The sequence below is a fragment of the Babylonia areolata genome, chromosome 3 (genome assembly GCF_041734735.1).
Source record: "Babylonia areolata isolate BAREFJ2019XMU chromosome 3, ASM4173473v1, whole genome shotgun sequence".
In the NCBI taxonomy this organism is placed as follows: Eukaryota; Metazoa; Mollusca; class Gastropoda; order Neogastropoda; family Buccinidae; genus Babylonia; species Babylonia areolata.
In genome coordinates, this window is record NC_134878.1 from 64,777,272 (window position 1) to 64,799,817 (window position 22,546).

Here is a 22,546-nt window from a genome sequence, read left to right on the forward strand (position 1 = left end):
GTAACCCAGGTACTGCCCAGGAGTTCAAACGCAGGTTCGAAACCCCTATACTCCGTGGTCGTGATGCCGATGCCACTGATGAAGACCACAAAAAAGGAGAGGAAAAACTGCAGGAGGTGCGCATATGTTGGTCTACGCTTGTGGTTTATTGTGAAAAAAAACCCTCTTTTCTTTTGAAATTATCTATTGTCTAATGCTTGTCTTTTGGGGGATTTTTATTTGCTTTTTTGTGTGCACACTTGTTTTAACTAAATTACTTACGATTGAATTTTAACAGTGCTGAATTATGCTCTGCTGTTACGAATACTTTGGAATTTGTCTGCAGTAAGTTTAAGAGGTTACTTCTGGAGGATTAAAAGTAAGTGTTTGACGCATGTTCATTCTGTAAGTGAGTATGCAGAGATAGGTTTTCCTCTCACATGTGAAAAGCAGATTGAGGAAGTGGTTTTGATGAATATGTGTTTGATGCATTTTCATTATGTGTGTGTGTATGTGTTTGTGTGTGTGTGTGTGTGTTTGATGCATTTTCATTATGTGTGTGTGTATGTGTGTGTGTGTGTGTGTGTGTGTGTGTGTGTGAACAGCTGTTGGGGGTTGTGAACAAGTGCATCATCCGACGTACACAGGCCTTGTTGGTGAAATATCTGCCTGTCAAAGGTAACTCAGCCTTTCACAGGATGTTTATCCTCTTCTTTCCTCTCAGTATTGCTCAGTGAGGGGAAAAATATCGCTTTTGAAATTGATGTCCTATGTTTGTTTATGTGTATATTTTATTAATAAGTGTACAAACAATAAGGTTTGGCTCCAGTTCTGTGAATATTATTATCAGTGTGTGGTGTGTGTATGAGCTTGTCATTCTTATATTTTGTATTCATTTTATTCTTCATATGATAAATAAGACTGTGTTGACAAGAATGATAGCTAGGATGAGCATTACCATTTGCAATTAAAAAAATGGTGGTGTTAAAAAAAATGATGGTAATATCAGCAATAACATGAGAAAGAATAAAGGTTTTGTCACAGGAATTACGGAACTCTAAAAAATAGAAATAAAATGCTATTAGACAAAACGTTTTGATATGTTGAAACTTGTCTAGATATGTTGTTCATTGTTAATGTTGTAATATATTACAGCTATGCATTTGCATGTATGTACAGGTGTGTGATGTATGTATGAGTGAATTCTTGAAAATGTGTAGGTTTTTTTTATGTATAGTTTCACTTCACATCATTTCACCATAAGTGATATTAGATAAGTTCAAAACAAACAAAAACTATGTGAGGATAAATACACTCTATGTATATGTGAGCAAGCATGTGTGTGTGTTTGTGTGTTTTCAGTTTGTAATTTATCTCAGAAAGTGGGTGTGGGTGTGTGCATGTGCTCCACTCAGTTTTCCTTCTTATTTCAGTTGTGACTCACATGATGATCCCATCTTAATCATTTGGCCCAGTTGTTACTCACATGATGATCCCATCCTAATTTGGCCCAGTTGTTCTCACATGATGATCCCATCCTAATTTGGCCCAGTTGTTACTCACATGATGATCCCATCCTAATTTGGCCCAGTTGTTACTCACATGATGATCCCATCCTAATTTGGCCCAGTTCTTACTCACATGATGATCCCATCTTAATTTGGCCCAGTTGTTACTCACATGATGATCCCATCCTAATTTGGCCCAGTTGTTACTCACATGATGACCCCATCCTAATTTGGCCCAGTTGTTACTCACATGATGATCCCATCCTAATTTGGCCCAGTTGTTACTCACATGATGATCCCATCCTAATTTGGCCCAGTTGTTACTCACATGATGATTCCATCCTAATTTGGCCCAGTTGTTACTCACATGATGATCCCATCCTAATTTGGCCTAGTTGTTACTCACATGATGATCCCATCCTAATTTGGCCCAGTTGTTACTCACATGATGATCCCATCCTAATTTGGCCCAGTTGTTACTCACATGATGATCCCATCCTAATTTGGCCCAGTTACTCACATGATGATCCCATCCTAATTTGGCCCAGTTGTTACTCACATGATGACCCCATCCTAATTTGGCCCAGTTGTTACTCACATGATGATCCCATCCTAATTTGGCCTAGTTGTTACTCACATGATGATCCCATCCTAATTTGGCCCAGTTGTTACTCACATGATGATCCCATCCTAATTTGGCCCAGTTGTTACTCACATGATGATCCCATCCTAATTTGGCCCAGTTGTTACTCACATGATGATCCCATCCTAATTTGGCCCAGTTGTTACTCACATGATGATCCCATCCTAATTTGGCCCAGTTGTTACTCACATGATGATCCCATCCTAATTTGGCCTAGTTGTTACTCACATGATGATCCCATCCTAATTTGGCCCAGTTGTTACTCACATGATGATCCCATCCTAATTTGGCCCAGTTGATCTCACATGATAATCCCATCCTAATTTAGCCCAGTTGTTCTCACATGATGATCCCATCCTAGTTTGGCCCAGTTGTTACTCACATGATAATCCCATCCGAATTTGGCCCAGTTGTTACTCACATGATGATCCCATCCTAATTTGGCCCAGTTGTTACTCACATGATAATCCCATCCTAATTTGGCCCAGTTGTTACTCACATGATGATCCCATCCTAATTTGGCCCAGTTGTTACTCACATGATGATCCCATCCTAATTTGGCCCAGTTGTTACTCACATGATGATCCCATCCTAATTTGGCCCAGTTGTTACTCACATGATGATCCCATCCTAATTTGGCCCAGTTGTTACTCACATGATAATCCCATCCTAATTTGGCCCAGTTACTCACATGATAATCCCATCCTAATTTGGCCCAGTTGTTACTCACATGATGATTCCATCCTAATTTGGCCCAGTTGTTACTCACATGATGATCCCATCCTAATTTGGCCCAGTTGTTACTCACATGATGATCCCATCCTAATTTGGCCCAGTTGTTACTCACATGATGATCCCATCCTAATTTGGCCCAGTTGTTACATGATGATCCCATCCTAATTTGGCCCAATTGTTACATGATGATCCCATCCTAATTTGGCCCAGTTGTTACATGATGATCCCATCCTAATTTGGCCCAGTTGTTACTCACATGATGATCCCATCCTAATTTGGCCCAGTTGTTACTCACATGATGATCCCATCCTAATTTGGCCCAGTTGTTACTCACATGATAATCCCATCCTAATTTGGCCCAGTTGTTACTCACATGATAATCCCATCCTAATTTGGCCCAGTTGTTACTCACATGATGATCCCATCCTAATGTGGCCCAGTTGTTATTCACATGATGATCCCATCTTAATCATTTGGTCCAGTTGTTACTCACATGATGATCCCATCCTAATTTGGCCCTGTTGTTACATGATGATCCCATCCTAATTTGGCCCAATTGTTATTCACATGATGATCCCATCCTAATTTGGCCCAATTGTTACATGATGATCCCATCCTAATTTAGCCCAGTTGTTACTCACATGATGATCCCATCCTAATTTGGCCCAGTTGTTACTCACATGATGATCCCATCCTAATTTGGCCCAGTTGTTACTCACATGATGATCCCATCTTAATGTTACTCACATGATGATCCCATCTTAATTTGGCCCAGTTGTTACTCACATGATGATCCCATCTTAATGTTACTCACATGATGATCCCATCTTAATGTTACTCACATGATGATCCCATCCTAATCTGGCCCACAGTGGAGCAGGTGGTGTGCTGTCGCCTGACGCCCTTGCAGCTGGCACTGTACAAGTCGTTTGTGGGGTCCCTGGTGACACAGTGTCAACTGGGCAGTGAGGGCAAGATGACCAGCAGTGCTCTGTCCTCCATCACCCTGCTGAAGAAACTCTGCAACCGTCAGTCCTGTGTTGTTGTTGTGGGGAGGGGGTGAAAAGGAGGTGTCCTGTGGTGATTTTGTGTGCCCGCTGTGTTTGTTGGTGTTGCTTTTTTGTGTTTGTTGGTGTTGCTTTTTTGTGTTGGTGTTGCTTTTTGTGTTTGTTGCTGTCGCTTTTTTGTGTTTGTTGGTGTTGGTTTTTTGTGTTTGTTGGTGTTGGTTTTTTGTGTTTGTTGGTGTTGCTTTTTTGTGTTTGTTGGTGTCGGTTTTTGTGTTTTTTGGTGTTGCTGTTTTGTGTTTGTTGGTGTTGCTTTTTGTGTTTTTTGGTGTTGCTGTTTTGTGTTTGTTGGTGTCGCTTTTTTGTGTTTGTTGGTGTTGCTTTTTTGTGTTGGTGTTGCTTTTTGTGTTTGTTGCTGTCGCTTTTTTGTGTTTGTTGGTGTTGCTTTTTGTGTTTGTTGGTGTCGGTTTTTTGTGTTTGTTGGTGTCGCTTTTTTGTGTTTGTTGGTGTTGCTTTTTGTGTTTGTTGGTGTCGGTTTTTTGTGTTTGTTGGTGTTGCTTTTTTGTGTTTGTTGGTGTTGCTTTTTTGTGTTTGTTGCTGTCGCTTTTTTGTGTTTGTTGGTGTTGCTTTTTGTGTTTGTTGGTGTTGCTTTTTTGTGTTTGTTGCTGTCGCTTTTTGTGTTTTTTGGTGTTGCTTTTTTGTGTTTTTTGTGTTTGTTGGTGTTTTTTTGTGTTTGTTGGTGTCGCTTTTTGTGTTTGTTGGTGTCGCTTTTTGTGTTTGTTGGTGTTGCTTTTTTGTGTTTGCTTTTTTGTGTTTGTTGGTGTTGCTTTTTTGTGTTTGTTGGTGTTGCTTTTTGTGTTTGTTGGTGTTGCTTTTTGTGTTTGTTGGTGTTTTTTTGTGTTTGTTGGTGTTGCTTTTTTGTGTTTGTTGGTGTTGCTTTTTGTGTTTGTTGGTGTTTTTTTGTGTTTGTTGGTGTTGCTTTTTTGTGTTTGTTGGTGTTGCTTTTTTGTGTTTGTTGCTGTCGCTTTTTTGTGTTTTGGGTGTGTTTTTTCCCCCTCTTTGTTTGGTTGTGTGTGTGTGTGTGTACTTTTGTGTGCATGTTCATCTTGTATGTGCGCACAAAGTGTGAGTGTGGGTGGGTGCGTATAACCAGTGTTTTCATATTTGTTTGAAAACAGATCACATAAATTTATGACATTTTCAAAATTAATGAGTGCAATCTGTAAATGGTGCCAGTGGTACACACAGTAAATGTACGATAAACAATAGGCATATTACTGCTAGTGCACACATTCTTTTTCTGTTCTTTTGTGTGTAGCCAGATTTGATGTATTTTGTGAAAGATACCAATACCATGCTGTAGACTCTACACTTAGCTTTGGACTAATGTTACTGAGGCATTACTTATGGTTCTCTTGCATTCATAGACTTTCCAAGCAAACCCTTCATTAAATATATGTGGACATTCCTCATTGTTAGGATTTGGACCAATGGGCATTTACAAAAGTCCAGTTGATTCTTCAATTCTTTGTTCAGAAACTTGAAGTTACTTCGAGCTTGTATCTTTGATTAATCACCTTGCATTTTGATTGTGGTCTGTGGCACATTGACATTAAAAAACATGCTATACCTCCCTGTTAGAAAACATACATCCTTTTATTTGAAAAAAAACTCACAAGTTGGGGTTCATAGCTGGTGAGAATTTGTGGATCAATTTCTGCCAGAGTTGATTCTGTGTTTGTCTCTCTTTCAGATCCCGACCTGGTCTATGACAAATGCTTGGAGAGAAGCGAGGGCTTTGAGAATGGTCTGGACCTTTTCCCTGATGGCTACAACACCAAAGTGGTGCGCCCTCAACTCTCAGGTAAGAATCCACCCATGGACAGTGTAGTGAAGAGAAGCTGGCTGCCTTTGATGGGTTTCCATTCAACAGTTTGGCGCAGTGGCTTTGTCTGTCTTTGCTAGTCAGCCCTTGGGATGGTTGTACTGACTGGGGCTTGGGCAAAGCTCAGTCCCTGTTTGATGTCAGTCATGTTTCCTTTGGTCTGTCAAAGCTCAGTCCCTGTTTGATGTCAGTCACGTTTCCTTTGGTCTGTCAAAGCTCAGTCCCTGTTTGATGTCAGTCACGTTTCCTTTGGTCTGTCAAAGCTCAGTCCCTGTTTGATGTCAGTCACGTTTCCTTTGGTCTGTCAAAGCTCAGTCCCTGTTTGATGTCAGTCACGTTTCCTTTGGTCTGTCAAAGCTCAGTCCCTGTTTGATGTCAGTCATGTTTCCTTTGGTCTGTCAAAGCTCAGTCCCTGTTTGATGTCAGTCATGTTTCCTTTGGTCTGTCAGAGCTCAGTCCCTGTTTGATGTCAGTCACGTTTCCTTTGGTCTGTCAAAGCTCAGTCCCTGTTTGATGTCAGTCACGTTTCCTTTGGTCTGTCAAAGCTCAGTCCCTGTTTGATGTCAGTCATGTTTCCTGTGGTCTGTCAAAGCTCAGTTCCTGTTTGATGTCAGTCACGTTTCCTTTGGTCTGTCAAAGCTCAGTCCCTGTTTGATGTCAGTCATGTTTCCTTTGGTCTGTCAAAGCTCAGTCCCTGTTTGATGTCAGTCACGTTTCCTTTGGTCTGTCAGAGCTCAGTCCCTGTTTGATGTCAGTCATGTTTCCTTTGGTCTGTCAAAGCTCAGTCCCTGTTTGATGTCAGTCATGTTTCCTTTGGTCTGTCAAAGCTCAGTCCCTGTTTGATGTCAGTCACGTTTCCTTTGGTCTGTCAGAGCTCAGTCCCTGTTTGATGTCAGTCATGTTTCCTTTGGTCTGTCATGTCAGTCATGTTTCCTCAAAGCTCAGTCCCTGTTTGATGTCAGTCATGTTTCCTTTGGTCTGTCAAAGCTCAGTCCCTGTTTGATGTCAGTCATGTTTCCTTGGTCTGTCAAAGCTCAGTCCCTGTTTGATGTCAGTCAGTTTCCTCTGTCAGCTCAGTCCCTGTTTGATGTCAGTCATTTCCTTTGGTCTGTCAAAGCTCAGTCCCTGTTTGATGTCAGTGGTCTGTCAAAGCTCAGTCCCTGTTTGATGTCAGTCACGTTTCCTTTGGTCTGTGATGTCAGTCATGTTTCCTTTGGTCTGGCAAAGCTCAGTCCCTGTTTGATGTCAGTCATGTTTCCTTTGGTCTGTCAAAGCTCAGTCCCTGTTTGATGTCAGTCATGTTTCCTGTGGTCTGTCAAAGCTCAGTCCCTGTTTGATGTCAGTCATGTTTCCTGTGGTCTGTCAAAGCTCAGTCCCTGTTTGATGTCAGTCACGTTTCCTTTGGTCTGTCAAAGCTCAGTCCCTGTTTGATGTCAGTCACATTTCCTTTGGTCTGTCAAAGCTCAGTCCCTGTTTGATGTCAGTCACGTTTCCTTTGGTCTGTCAAAGCTCAGTCCCTGTTTGATGTCAGTCATGTTTCCTTTGGTCTGTCAAAGCTCAGTCCCTGTTTGATGTCAGTCATGTTTCCTTTGGTCTGTCAAAGCTCAGTCCCTGTTTGATGTCAGTCATGTTTCCTTTGGTCTGTCAAAGCTCAGTCCCTGTTTGATGTCAGTCACGTTTCCTTTGGTCTGTCAAAGCTCAGTCCCTGTTTGATGTCAGTCATGTTTCCTTTGGTCTGTCAAAGCTCAGTCCCTGTTTGATGTCAGTCACGTTTCCTTTGGTCTGTCAAAGCTCAGTCCCTGTTTGATGTCAGTCATGTTTCCTTTGGTCTGTCATTGTTGCTGCTTCTAGTCCAGTCCACCACTCAGGGCTTTATCAGGACAGCCCAACTAATAGAAAAAAGTTACCATTTTGAACACAAAAATTGTGAGGCACACACCTACACACACACACACACACACACGCACACAAACAAAACCTGCAAAACCGTACAGTTCATGACACTATCTTAACCATTGAGCTCCTTAAGGCAATTAAGACTAGACTATGCTGAGGACGTCAGCCCTTCTGCTTTATTGACCATCCACAGACTGCAAAAATGATGCAAGAAAAGGATGAAAAAAACACCCCTTCAAAGTCACACATAAAAAAAATTTGAAAAAAGGCCATATGGGCAAATAACACTGCAGAACACACAGCATATGCCCATCCCAGTGTTAATAACATCACTACCTAATCGCCAGAACAAAACAGTACAGACAAAACATCATAGACTGCGAAAAAGTGAGAAAGAAGTGTCAAGGATTGCTAGAAGAAAAGAAAGGAGAACGAAGAGGGAAGGTAGAAATACTAGACAACATTGAAGGAAGAAAAGGGCAGAAACAGAGAGTACAATAGAAAAGATGAAATTTCTGGCACAGAATTTCCAGAATTGGGGATGCTATTTAGACTGAAAGGGCCCTGGAATCCCATGGAGGAAGCGTTACACCTGTGATGAGAAGACAGGTGGTTGTGGGCCGCAGGAAAGGGACACAGAAGGTAGTGTTACACCTGTGATGAGAAGACAGGTGGTTGTGGGCCACAGGAAAGGGACACAGAAGGTAGTGTTACACCTGTGATGAGAAGACAGGTGGTTGTGGGCCACAGGAAAGGGACACAGAAGGTAGTGTTACACCTGTGATGAGAAGACAGGTGGTTGTGGGCCGCAGGAAAGGGACACAGAAGGTAGTGTTACACCTGTGATGAGAAGACAGGTGATGGTGGGCCACAGGAAAGGGACACAGAAGGTAGTGTTACACCTGTGATTAGAAGACAGGTGGTTGTGGGCCGCAGGAAAGGGACACAGAAGGTAGTGTTACACCTGTGATGAGAAGACAGGTGGTTGTGGGCCGCAGGAAAGGGACACAGAAGGTAGTGTTACACCTGTGATGAGAAGACAGGTGGTTGTGGGCCACAGGAAAGGGACACAGAAGGTAGGGTTACACCTGTGATGAGAAGACAGGTGGTTGTGGGCCACAGGAAAGGGACACAGAAGGTAGTGTTACACCTGTGATGAGAAGACAGGTGATTGTGGGCCACAGGAAAGGGAAACAGAAGGTAGTGTTACACCTGTGATGAGAAGACAGGTGGTTGTAGGCCACAGGAAAGGGACACAGAAGGTAGTGTTACACCTGTGATGAGAAGACAGGTGGTTGTAGGCCACAGGAAAGGGACACAGAAGGTAGTGTTACACCTGTGATGAGAAGACAGGTGGTTGTAGGCCACAGGAAAGGGACACAGAAGGTAGTGTTACACCTGTGATGAGAAGACAGGTGGTTGTAGGCCGCAGGAAAGGGACACAGAAGGTAGTGTTACACCTGTGATGAGAAGACAGGTGGTTGTGGGCCGCAGGAAAGGGACACAGAAGGTAGTGTTACACCTGTGATGAGAAGACAGGTGGTTGTGGGCCGCAGGAAAGGGACACACAAGGTAGTGTTACACCTGTGATGAGAAGACAGGTGGTTGTGGGCCACAGGAAAGGGACACAGAAGGTAGCGTTACTTACACCTGTGATGAGAAGACAGGTGGTTGTGGGCCACAGGAAAGGGACACAGAAGGTAGTGTTACACCTGTGATGAGAAGACAGGTGGTTGTGGGCCACAGGAAAGGGAAGGTAGTGTTACACCTGTGATGAGAAGACAGGTGGTTGTGGGCTGCAGGAAAGGTGATGGTACTGGACACACTGCTGGCACTGATCAAAGCCACCACCAGCGACAAGGTGGTGCTGGTGTCCAACTACACCCAGACCCTGGACCTCTTTGAAAAACTCTGCAGGCAGCGATGGTAATGCTGTTCGTTTGACTGTGTTGTGTTGGGTTGTGTGTATGTTTGTGTTGTTTTGTGTGTTTGCGTCGTGTATGTGTTCTGTTGTGAGTGTATTTAATGTGTGTGTGAACATGTCTTTTTGGTTTACTGAGTTATTCTTTTCTTTGTCTGTAATTTGTTTTTGTTTTTATTCACAACACCTGCAAAACAGGGAGTCCAAGCAGATTTGAATTTACACGTGTACATGTACAATTTTTTTTTGGGTTTTTTTATACATTTTTTGTTGATGCAGTCAAGTATGACAAACTGATCTAAACTTCAAAAAGAAAACCAAACTGTTTGAGACAACAAGAAGCTTACAAGAAGTAGACACTAGTTATTCTCAGAGGAACAAGTAAGACTGTTTGAGACTGAAAACAAAACAAGTTTGTGGAATTGAGTCATTGCCAAGGTGGAACAGATCATGACGTCTGGAAAAGTGGCAGGCAGCACAAGCAGACATCAACAGCATCTGGTTGTGTGCGTTGAGAGAAATGAATAAGATACTTATCTGCCAATCCAGTCCCTGAGTGTCTGAGTTGGAATCTGTGTCTTGCCCTTTCTCCCAAGTTTGACTGGGACATCAGTGTCTTGTCATTGGATCAGAACTTATGACTGGGACATCAAACTGAGTGTCTTGTCATTGGATCAGAACTTATGACTGGGACATCAAACTGAGTGTCTTGTCATTGGATCAGAACTTATGACTGGGACATCAAACTGAGTGTCTTGTCATTGGATCAGAACTTATGACTGGGACATCAAACTGAGTGTCTTGTCATTCGATCAGAACTTATGACTGGGACATCAAACTGAGTGTCTTGTCATTGGATCAGAACTTATGACTGGGACATCAAACTGAGTGTCTTGTCATTTGATCAGAACTTATGACTGGGACATCAAACTGAGTGTCTTGTCATTGGATCAGAACTTATGACTGGGACATCAAACTGAGTGCCTTGTCATTCGACCAGAACTTATGACTGGGACATCAAACTGAGTGTCTTGTCATTGGATCAGAACTTATGACTGGGACATTAAACTGAGTGTCTTGTCATTTGATCAGAACTTATGACTGGGACATCAAACTGAGTGTCTTGTCATTGGATCAGAACGTATGACTGGGACATCAAACTGAGTGTCTTGTCATTGGATCAGAACTTATGACTGGGACATCAAACTGAGTGTCTTGTCATTGGATCAGAACTTATGACTGGGACATCAAACTGAGTGTCTTGTCATTGGATCAGAACTTATGACTGGGACATCAAACTGAGTGTCTTGTCATTGGATCAGAACTTATGACTGGGACATCAAACTGAGTGTCTTGTCATTGGATCAGAACTTATGACTGGGACATCAAACTGAGTGTCTTGTCATTGGATCAGAACTTATGACTGGGACATCAAACTGAGTGTCTTGTCATTCCATCAGAACTTATGACTGGGACATCAAACTGAGTGTCTTGTCATTTGATCAGAACTTATGACTGGGACATCAAACTGAGTGTCTTGTCATTCGAACAGAACTTATGACTGGGACATCAAACTGAGTGTCTTGTCATTCGATCAGAACTTATGACTGGGACATCAAACTGAGTGTCTTGTCATTGGATCAGAACTTATGACTGGGACATCAAACTGAGTGTCTTGTCATTGGATCAGAACTTATGACTGGGACATCAAACTGAGCGTCTTGTCATTGGATCAGAACTTATGACTGGGACATCAAACTGAGTGTCTTGTCATTGGATCAGAACTTATGACTGGGACATCAAACTGAGTGTCTTGTCATTCCATCAGAACTTATGACTGGGACATCAAACTGAGTGTCTTGTCATTTGATCAGAACTTATGACTGGGACATCAAACTGAGTGTCTTGTCATTCGATCAGAACTTATGACTGGGACATCAAACTGAGTGTCTTGTCATTCGATCAGAACTTATGACTGGGACATCAAACTGAGTGTCTTGTCATTGGATCAGAACTTATGACTGGGACATCAAACTGAGTGTCTTGTCATTGGATCAGAACTTATGACTGGGACATCAAACTGAGCGTCTTGTCATTGGATCAGAACTTATGACTGGGACATCAAACTGAGTGTCTTGTCATTGGATCAGAACTTATGACTGGGACATCAAACTGAGCGTCTTGTCATTGGATCAGAACTTATGACTGGGACATCAAACTGAGTGTCTTGTCATTGGATCAGAACTTATGACTGGGACATCAAACTGAGTGTCTTGTCATTCGATTAGAACTTACGACTGGGACATCAAACTCAGTGTCTTGTCATTTGATCAGAACTTATGACTGGGACATCAAACTGAGTGTCTTGTCATTGGATCAGAACTTATGACTGGGACATCAAACTGAGTGTCTTGTCATTGGATCAGAACTTATGACTGGGACATCAAACTGAGTGTCTTGTCATTCGATCAGAACTTATGACTGGGACATCAAACTGAGTGTCTTGTCATTCGATCAGAACTTATGACTGGGACATCAAACTGAGTGTCTTGTCATTGGATCAGAACTTATGACTGGGACATCAAACTGAGTGTCTTGTCATTCGATCAGAACTTATGACTGGGACATCAAACTGAGTGTCTTGTCATTCGATCAGAACTTATGACTGGGACATCAAACTGAGTGTCTTGTCATTGGATCAGAACTTATGACTGGGACATCAAACTGAGTGTCTTGTCATTTGATCAGAACTTATGACTGGGACATTAAACTGAGTGTCTTGTCATTTGATCAGAACTTATGACTGGGACATCAAACTGAGTGTCTTGTCATTCGACCAGAACTTATGACTGGGACATCAAACTGAGTGTCTTGTCATTGGATCAGAACTTATGACTGGGACATTAAACTGAGTGTCTTGTCATTTGATCAGAACTTATGACTGGGACATCAAACTGAGTGTCTTGTCATTTGATCAGACCTTATGACTGGGACATCAAACTGAGTGTCTTGTCATTGGATCAGAACTTATGACTGGGACATCAAACTGAGTGTCTTGTCATTGGATCAGAACTTATGACTGGGACATCAAACTGAGTGTCTTGTCATTCGACCAGAACTTATGACTGGGACATCAAACTGAGTGTCTTGTCATTTGATCAGACCTTATGACTGGGACATCAAACTGAGTGTCTTGTCATTGGATCAGAACTTATGACTGGGACATCAAACTGAGTGTCTTGTCATTGGATCAGAACTTATGACTGGGACATCAAACTGAGTGTCTTGTCATTGGATCAGAACTTATGACTGGGACATCAAACTGAGCGTCTTGTCATTGGATCAGAACTTATGACTGGGACATCAAACTGAGTGTCTTGTCATTTGATCAGAACTTATGACTGGGACATCAAACTGAGTGTCTTGTCATTGGATCAGAACTTATGACTGGGACATCAAACTGAGTGTCTTGTCATTTGATCAGAACTTATGACTGGGACATCAAACTGAGTGTCTTGTCATTCGATCAGAACTTATGACTGGGACATCAAACTGAGTGTCTTGTCATTCGATCAGAACTTATGACTGGGACATCAAACTGAGTGTCTTGTCATTCGATCAGAACTTATGACTGGGACATCAAACTGAGTGTCTTGTCATTCGATCAGAACTTATGACTGGGACATCAAACTGAGTGTCTTGTCATTGGATCAGAACTTATGACTGGGACATCAAACTGAGTGTCTTGTCATTGGATCAGAACTTATGACTGGGACATCAAACTGAGTGTCTTGTCATTGGATCAGACACTAAAGTTCTGTGTGCCGCATGAAAAAGAAACCATGGCAGCATAAGTGGCAAAATTCTGTGGAAGAAATCCACTCTGATAGGTACACAATTATGTATGTAGGCACTTAAGGCCTGACTACTGGGTTATTGCTGCTGGCCAGGCATCTGCTTAACAGATGTGGTGTAACGTATGTATGGATTTGTCAGAACACATTGACCTCTCCTTGAGAAACTGAAACTGTGCGTTAATGAATGACAGCGTATGAACGTGTCAGAGTGATAAGAGTCACCACTGAGAGGTGAATGTGGATGTTTCAGTTACCAGTTTGTGCGGTTGGATGGCTCCATGTCCATCAAGAAACGAGCCAAGATTGTGGAACGCTTCAATGACCCCAGTGTGAGTTGAAAACTGTGGTACTTTTCAGGCATGTGTAGGTGTAGAGAGTATTATAAGATATTTGCTTTTTTTTTTTCTTGCCATAGACATTGTCATAAAAATATGGTAACATCTATGTTCAGAAATGTATGTGTGTGTTTTGTTTAAACTTACTAATAGTAATACATCACTATGTTAATGCAATGTTTGCACATATATCCTACTTCAAAAGTGCTTTTTTTAATGCTTGTATTTCAAAGTATTTATCAGCTGAAATCATGCCCGCTGTCTTTTTCAGACCCCAGAATTCATCTTCATGCTGAGCAGTAAGGCCGGGGGGTGTGGCCTGAACTTGATTGGCGCCAACCGCCTGGTGATGTTTGACCCTGACTGGAACCCTGCTAATGATGACCAGGCCATGGCGCGATGCTGGAGAGACGGCCAGAAGAAACAGTGCTTCATTTACCGACTCATCGCAGTAAGCATATCCAGCCTGAAGCTGTGTTATCATTTTCAGTCACATTTTAGTGTGTGGACTAATATTGATGCAATGTGTCATGGAAACAGAAGTGTTTTGTAAAGTACCAAGAGCAGATTTCTGGATAGTGTGCTATGTAAGTATCCATTATTATTATTATTATTGGTTGGCAAATTGATTGTCACTACAGTAAGCTTTTGTTTGTCATCTGGACAAAGGAGGGAACACATCATCTGGTTCATTTTGGTGAGCATTTTCAGACAGACAGACACAGAACAATATTTCACATGCAGACCTATTGTGTGGGCATCATCTGGTTCATTTTGGTGAGCATTTTCAGACAGACAGACACAGAGCAATATTTCACATGCAGACCTATTGTGTGGGCATCATCTGGTTCATTTTGCTGAGCATTTTCAGACAGACAGACACAGAGCAATATTTCACATGCAGACCTATTGTGTGGGCATCATCTGGTTCATTTTGGTGAGCATTTTCAGACAGACAGACACAGAACAATATTTCACATGCAGACCTATTGTGTGGGCATCATCTGGTTCATTTTGGTGAGCATTTTCAGACAGACAGACACAGAGCAATATTTCAGATGCAGACCTATTGTGTGGGCATCATCTGGTTCATTTTGGTGAGCATTTTCAGACAGACAGACACAGAGCAATATTTCACATGCAGACCTATTGTGTGGGCAGATAGCATAAAGAATGAACACCTCACTGAATTTAGACTTGTGCATACTAAACACATGTTTTAGGGGTCAGCTTTGACACAAAAACTACATGGGATGCCCAGATATGATCTCAGTACATTGGAGAATTGTCCCTGAATCTGTCTAAAGCCTTAAATCCTGACAACTGGAATATCCAAGGACTATCCTTGAATGTTATTTGTTGTGTAACAATGGATTCGAATCCTCATTGTACTGCGTTACTTTTTTGTTGTAACACTTTTCTGTGTGTGAAATTTAGGGAGAATGCATTGCCACTGTCCAGCACTGCCCTTTATTCTTTCGGTCTGAAAGTGCATTTGTTTTACTATCAAAGTGAATTTTTCTACAGAATTTTTCAATTGACAACCGTTTTGTTGCTGTGGGCTAAGCGCATGCTGCACACAGGACCTCAGTTTATTGTCTTTTCTGAATGGCTAGCATCCAGACCACCTCTCAAGGTCCAGTTGAAGTGGAATCAATTCTGACAAGTGTGGGATTCGATCCAGCTTGCTCAGATTCACTTGCATTTCGTGAACGCGTTACCACAAGGCCACCACCACATTTGTTGGATTTGTTCCTGTATGCTCAGAATCTTTCGCTTCTTTTGAATGCGTTACCTTACTAAGTCACTACAAGGTAATGTTATGAATTGATGTGTTGTGTGTGTGTGTGTGTGTGTGTGTGGCAGACGGGCACGATTGAGGAGAAGATCTTTCAGCGGCAGGCCCACAAGAAGGCGTTGAGCAGCTGTGTGGTTGACAAGGAGGAGGACGTGGAGCGACACTTCTCGCTGGGTGACCTCCGTGACCTCTTCACCCTCAATGAGGACACTTTCAGTGACACCCATGACAAGTAAGTGACAGACACCCTCAGTGACACCCATGACAAGTAAGAGACAGACACCCTCAGTGACACCCATGACAAGTGACAGACACCCTCAGTGACACCCATGACAAATATGTGACAGGCACCCTCAGTGACACCCATGACAAGTAAGTGACAGACACCCTCAGTGACACCCATGACAAGTGAGTGACAGACACCCTCAGTGACACCCATGACAACACCCTCAGTGACACCCATGACAAGTGACAGACACCCTCAGTGACACCCATGACAAGTAAGTGACAGACACCCTCAGTGACACCCATGACAAGTGACAGACACCCTCAGTGACACCCATGACAAGTGACAGACACCCTCAGTGACACCCATGACAAGTAAGTGACAGACACCCTCGATGACACCCATGACAAGTGACATACACCCTCGGTGACACCCATGACAAGTGACATACACCCTCAATGACTCCCATGACAAGTGAGTGACAGACACCCTCAATGACACCCATGACAAGTGACATACACCCTCAGTGACACCCATGACAAGTGACAGACACCCTCAGTGACACCCATGACAAGTGACAGACACCCTCAGTGACACCCATGACAAGTGAGTGACAGACACCCTCAGTGACTCCCACTGGCAGGCACTGAAATTTTTTAACTGTGGTACATGTCATTCATTTCTGCTTTGATTCATGTACAGACCCAATTTCCCTGTTTTTTTTTATCTTTTCTTTTGTGAAAAACTAGGTCATGTCATTTTTTTTGGCAGACAGTAAACTGTGTCAGATGTGTTCAAAACAAGAAGTGATTAACAGTCTTTGTACTGAATTTTGTGTGCACTGAACAGGCTTTCAGCATCTGCCAGTAAATCAAACACACCTGACAGTTGAGTTGGGAGCATATGCATCAGTCTTGTAATAGATTGCATTGCCATCAGTCAAAATGAGTTTTGATACAGGCCTCCCTGATATAGAAATTGAAGTGTCAGATGGGATGGCATGGGCAACAGACACTTTTACTGGTGGTATTCATTGTACTGCAGTTCTGATATGGTTCAAATCATTTCAAGACCCATCTTCGTTGATCAATGCAGGTTCAGGTGTCGGCGGTGTGTGAACAACATCCAGGTGAAGGGGCCGCCAGAGGGCAGTGACTGCAATGCCGACCTGTCCCAGTGGAACCACTGCGCCGACAAGAAAGGTCTGAGTGACGTGGTGCTGAAGGGGGTGTGGAACTCCACCATCTCCTTTGTCTTCCACCACTGGTCTCATGAAGAACAACGCAAAACTGTTTGAGACTCTATACTGCTACTGGGTGTGACAGACTTTCTGCGTGATCAGAATGTTTGATACAGACTTGAAGAAGAAAGCGGAACCACTGAATCCAAGGAGTATACTAGTTGTTCTCGAAAGACTGAAGAAATGTTTGAGGATGAAAGCAAAGTATGTGGATTGGATTTATTCCAGAGGTGGGATGGGCCATTATCAGTCTCGTGATTATCATTGTTGGACCTTTCTTGACTAATTTTGAAGCGATTGTTTGTGAAATGATTGTGTGTATTTATGGTTTTGTTAAGAATTGAAGGGCTGAAATAAGGACTGACCCTCAAACAAAATGGAATGGTGGTAGTGAAAAAGTGAGGGTTGAGTAGATAGGGGAGAGAGACGTCTATCAACTGCACATGCATCAACATGTATATATGGTGCTTTCTGTTCTTGTTTTGCTTTCCAGCCATCTGATCATTGTTTCGGATTGTGCATGCTCATTTTTGTGATATAGGCCTTTTGAAGAAAAATGATAATATGAAACCGTTTCACCCTGTGCTTCTGTATGAAAGTAGTTTGATATGGACATATGACATACAGTTGTCAAAGCATGATAATGTTGCTGCTGATTGGTTTTTTTTTTTATATGTTGCAAGTAGTGTTTCCATGCGAAAACAAATGCAGTACCGTGTTCACAACTTAAAAACAATTTTCATCTATTTTGATACCTTATTGATAAGTTTACATATTCATTATCAATAACGTATTGCTTGCGTCATGTATGCAGATGTGTGCAGCACCTTTTGGTTGTCCATTTCTGTTCTCTTTTCTGCCCTGTGGCTGACAAAATGGGGCCCATACTGGCCGAACAGGGAGTGCTGCTGTGCTGGGGTGGACCGCAGGGCAGCCCTCTCCTCCACAGTGTGCAGCACCTTTTGGTGTCCATTTCTGTTCTCTTCTCTGCCCTGTGGCTGACAAAATGGGGCCCATACTGGCCGAACAGGGAGTGCTGCTGTGCTGGGGTGGACCGCAGGGCAGCCCTCTCCTCCACAGTGTGCAGCACCTTTTGGTGTCCATTTCTGTTCTCTTCTCTGCCCTGTGGCTGACAAAATGGGGCCCATACTGGCCGAACAGGGAGTGCTGCTGTGCTGGGGTGGACCGCAGGGCAGCCCTCTCCTCCACAGTGTGCAGCACCTTTTGGTTGTCCATTTCTGTTCTCTTTTCTGCCCTGTGGCTGACAAAATGGGGCCCATACTGGCCGAACAGGGAGTGCTGCTGTGCTGGGGGGGACCGCAGGGCAGCCCTCTCCTCCACAGTGTGCAGCACCTTTTGGTGTCCATTTCTGTTCTCTGTGTTTGTTGGTAATACTGTGTCTTGTCATGTTCACCCATCATCATATTACTTTTTCAGACACAGTTTGAAGCAAAGCTGTATTTAATGTATGGAAGAACAAGTCAACATACAAACAGGCTTTCCTGTTGCAATTGCCAGCTCAGAAAATGGCATTACAATACCGGTACTTTTCTTACATGTAGCTTAGTGTTCATAAAGGTCTTGAAATGTGTTCTTACAACAGGTTTACCCCAGCATTCGTTGCATTCAGGAAAAGAAATCTACCTTCTTTTGGTAAAGACTTTGTTTGTGTGAATGGTCTGCACGCAGGTGTTACATTATTTTGAGATTTAGATCAAATGATAAAGAAATGTTTTCAGTATGTTGTAATTTGAGTATATGAGTAAAAATTGTGCTTTTACCATTGTTCGTTTTGGAATTTCTATCCTGTTTTGATCTAGAAATCCCCAGTTTTGATCTGCCTCTTTGTGGGTTGGTAACACAATGACAGCATCCCAACCCTGAGAAGCAGGTGTTTGCAATTGAAAGTTCTGATGGTATTCATGTTCCAAATACTTTTGATTTGAAAATCAAATCGAGCACTACAAGGTTTTTATTAAGTCAGTACATTTCCCATTCCATGTTGTAACGTTGTTAGTAGCATTTACTTTTAGTAATTTTCATGGTATGCACAAATGAAATTTACTTGTACACTCACTATACTTCATCATGTATATATATGAACACAAAACAAACAACGGAACTAATAAAAACTTAAAGCAGACTTGGAACTAATGTGTACTTTTTATTGCCTTTCAGATGGGAGAATTGCAAAAGTTGAGATGGTGATAACAGTGACAAGAATTGAGAACTCTTTTTGAACCTCCCCAAGCCTCCTACTGCACTGTCTGCAGTACATGTGTTGCCAGGACAAGAACTGAGAACTCTTTTTGAACCTCCCCAAGCCTCCTGCTGCACTGTCTGCAGTACATGTATTGCCAGGACAAGAATTGAGAACTCTTTTTGAACCTCCCCAAGCCTCCTGCTGCACTGTCTGCAGTACATGTATTGCCAGGACAAGAACTGAGAACTCTTTTTGAACCTCCCCAAGCCTCCTGCTGCACTGTCTGCAGTACATGTATTGCCAGGACAAGAACTGAGAACTCTTTTTGAACCTCCCCAAGCCTCCTGCTGCACTGTCTGCAGTACATGTATTGCCAGGACAAGAACTGAGAACTCTTTTTGAACCTCCCCAAGCCTCCTACTGCACTGTCTGCAGTACATGTATTGCCAGGACAAGAACTGAGAACTCTTTTTGAACCTCCCCAAGCCTCCTGCTGCACTGTCTGCAGTACATGTATTGCCAGGACAAGAATTGAGAACTCTTTTTGAACCTCCCCAAGCCTCCTGCTGCACTGTCTGCAGTACATGTATTGCCAGGACAAGAACTGAGAACTCTTTTTGAACCTCCCCAAGCCTCCTGCTGCACTGTCTGCAGTACATGTATTGCCAGGACAAGAATTGAGAACTCTTTTTGAACCTCCCCAAGCCTCCTGCTGCACTGTCTGCAGTACATGTATTGCCAGGACAAGAACTGAGAACTCTTTTTGAACCTCCCCAAGCCTCCTGCTGCACTGTCTGCAGTACATGTATTGCCAGGACAAGAACTGAGAACTCTTTTTGAACCTCCCCAAGCCTCCTGCTGCACTGTCTGCAGTACATGTATTGCCAGGACAAGAACTGAGAACTCTTTTTGAACCTCCCCAAGCCTCCTACTGCACTGTCTGCAGTACATGTATTGCCAGGACAAGAACTGAGAACTCTTTTTGAACCTCCCCAAGCCTCCTGCTGCACTGTCTGCAGTACATGTATTGCCAGGACAAGAACTGAGAACTCTTTTTGAACCTCCCCAAGCCTCCTGCTGCACTGTCTGCAGTACATGTATTGCCAGGACAAGAACTGAGAACTCTTTTTGAACCTCCCCAAGCCTCCTGCTGCACTGTCTGCAGTACATGTATTGCCAGGACAAGAACTGAGAACTCTTTTTGAACCTCCCCAAGCCTCCTGCTGCACTGTCTGCAGTACATGTATTGCCAGGACAAGAACTGAGAACTCTTTTTGAACCTCCCCAAGCCTCCTGCTGCACTGTCTGCAGTACATGTATTGCCAGGACAAGAACTGAGAACTCTTTTTGAACCTCCCCAAGCCTCCTGCTGTACTGTCTGCAGTACATGTATTGCCAGGACAAGAACTGAGAACTCTTTTTGAACCTCCCCAAGCCTCCTGCTGCACTGTCTGCAGTACATGTGTTGCCACGGCCACACAATCTCTTCCTTAAAAAGAAACTTAGAGAGAGAAGAGAAAACTTTCTACATTAACCTTATGAAGAACCACAAATAGTGTTCATGAATTATTGTTCATGTCGCTGCCGAACTCCAGACATGAAAGCCCGCACAAGTTAGGTCTTGCTGTTTAGTGCTGTGTTCACTGTGTCAGTGCGACACCTGCGTATGTTGCCTGAATTTAATGCTTGACTGAGCATCTGGAGGTGTTCATTTCTGGGTGGCATTTTGTATGTGTGAGTGTGAGTCACTGCATGTATGTGTGTCAATGACCATGTGTTAATTTAAGTGACTTTTCACCATGACTGGCTGCAATTTACAAGTAGGCGCAGGTACATTATCAATAACGTGAAGTACATTGTATTTGGAATTCAGAGATTCTGATTCAGTAATCATTTCTTTGTGTAAATGCAAATCTGGAAAATGTTATTGCTAATACTACAGACAACAGTGCGCAAATTGCCTTTAAAACACCACATTCCCAATGATGACATGAATTTGAATTTGATTGAAATCTTATTATTATGTTTTCTCAAAGTACTTTTGGATGGGTAATTTTTTTTTTAATAGTTCTAAGCACAGGCACTGAGTGTTTGATTTGAAAAAAGTGTTACTGTTCACGGTTAGATAGAGCATTAAATCATAGTCACCTCAATTTTTTTTTTTAAATGGGGGTGACATCTGACTCATTTTGTGGTGGATAAGTCATTAAGTGTATGCACACTGAAATTTGTGAACATAACATTGTAAGAGACATTTTTTGAAAGATTTTCTTTGGATTTATTTTTTGAAGGTGGGGGTGGGGGGCTGACCATTTTGTTGAGATGACTGTGTGTGTGGGCAGATATATTTCAGTCATGGAAGAGAATGATCAAAATTGGTGACTAGTACCTTATCAAAAAATCATCAAACACTGGACTGTGTGTGTGGGCAGATATATTTCAGTCATGGAAGAGAATGATTAAAATTGGTGACTAGTACCTTATCAAAAAATCATCAAACACTGTTCAAATATGTTGGTGACTACATTTCAGTGTTTGCAAGTGATTGTTTCAAAATAGAAATTTATGATGTTTCAGTATGTGTTTGGTTGCATTTCAAATTTGTAGAACTGTATATAACAACAGCACTCAGAACTTAAAAAACATACACAATTTATTTCTCCAAAGTTTATGTAAAATTATCCAAATGAATGGATAGTTGTTTTTTTTGAGTACCTTTCTACGGTCAGATGTGTATTCTGTTTTGTGAACAAATAAATTCTAAAATGAAAAATGGACACTGTTCTTTGTTTACAGGCTGACATTATATTATAGCTTTTATGTGTAGGAAGGAATGCTTTAAAGCTGAAAGATCACAAAACCCTATGTAGATTTACCATCGGAAAAATGAGAAAGCGGCACCCTGCACCCTGTCTTTTTTCAAAAAGTTCACTTTACTTCAGGACCACACATAATTACATGTATGCCTTGCCTTTCTCGATGCAGATCTTGAAATTATGCTTTCCAAAAATGTCTCAGAGCTGTCATCAGGAAATGATCCTTTCTAAAAATATCTTTGTGCTGTCAACACTCTTTCTTGAATCAGCTGTTTCTGTTGTGTTCTTAATCAATTTATAAACCTTGCTCCCACAAAAAAAAAAAAGGGGGGGGGGGGGGGGGAGGGAAAAAAAGACATATCTCTGTGTATCTTTACAAGTTACAATGTTTTTTCTTCATATATTTATTTTGGTGCATAAAAGTAAAACATTATAATGGTGTGTGATCATATATATATATATATATAGTGCAACGTTTCTAGTCATCTTTACCATAAATG

At 42.3% G+C, this 22,546-nt stretch overlaps 1 protein-coding gene across 2 annotated transcripts in view; it reads left to right on the forward strand.

Annotated features, from left to right (window-relative positions):
- Window positions 1-22,364, forward strand: part of LOC143280206 (DNA repair and recombination protein RAD54-like) — a 35,454-nt gene extending 13,090 nt beyond the window's left edge. For both annotated transcript variants that reach the window (XM_076584828.1, XM_076584829.1), the window contains exons 13-21: window positions 10-116; window positions 585-657; window positions 3,738-3,893; window positions 5,623-5,733; window positions 9,453-9,576; window positions 13,679-13,757; window positions 14,035-14,214; window positions 15,630-15,793; window positions 16,883-22,364. In XM_076584828.1, the coding sequence (XP_076440943.1) occupies window positions 10-116; window positions 585-657; window positions 3,738-3,893; window positions 5,623-5,733; window positions 9,453-9,576; window positions 13,679-13,757; window positions 14,035-14,214; window positions 15,630-15,793; window positions 16,883-17,084 (1,196 nt within the window). In that variant the 3' untranslated portion in view covers window positions 17,085-22,364. The remainder of the gene's footprint in view (window positions 1-9; window positions 117-584; window positions 658-3,737; window positions 3,894-5,622; window positions 5,734-9,452; window positions 9,577-13,678; window positions 13,758-14,034; window positions 14,215-15,629; window positions 15,794-16,882) is intronic.
- The last annotated feature ends 182 nt before the right edge of the window (window positions 22,365-22,546 follow it).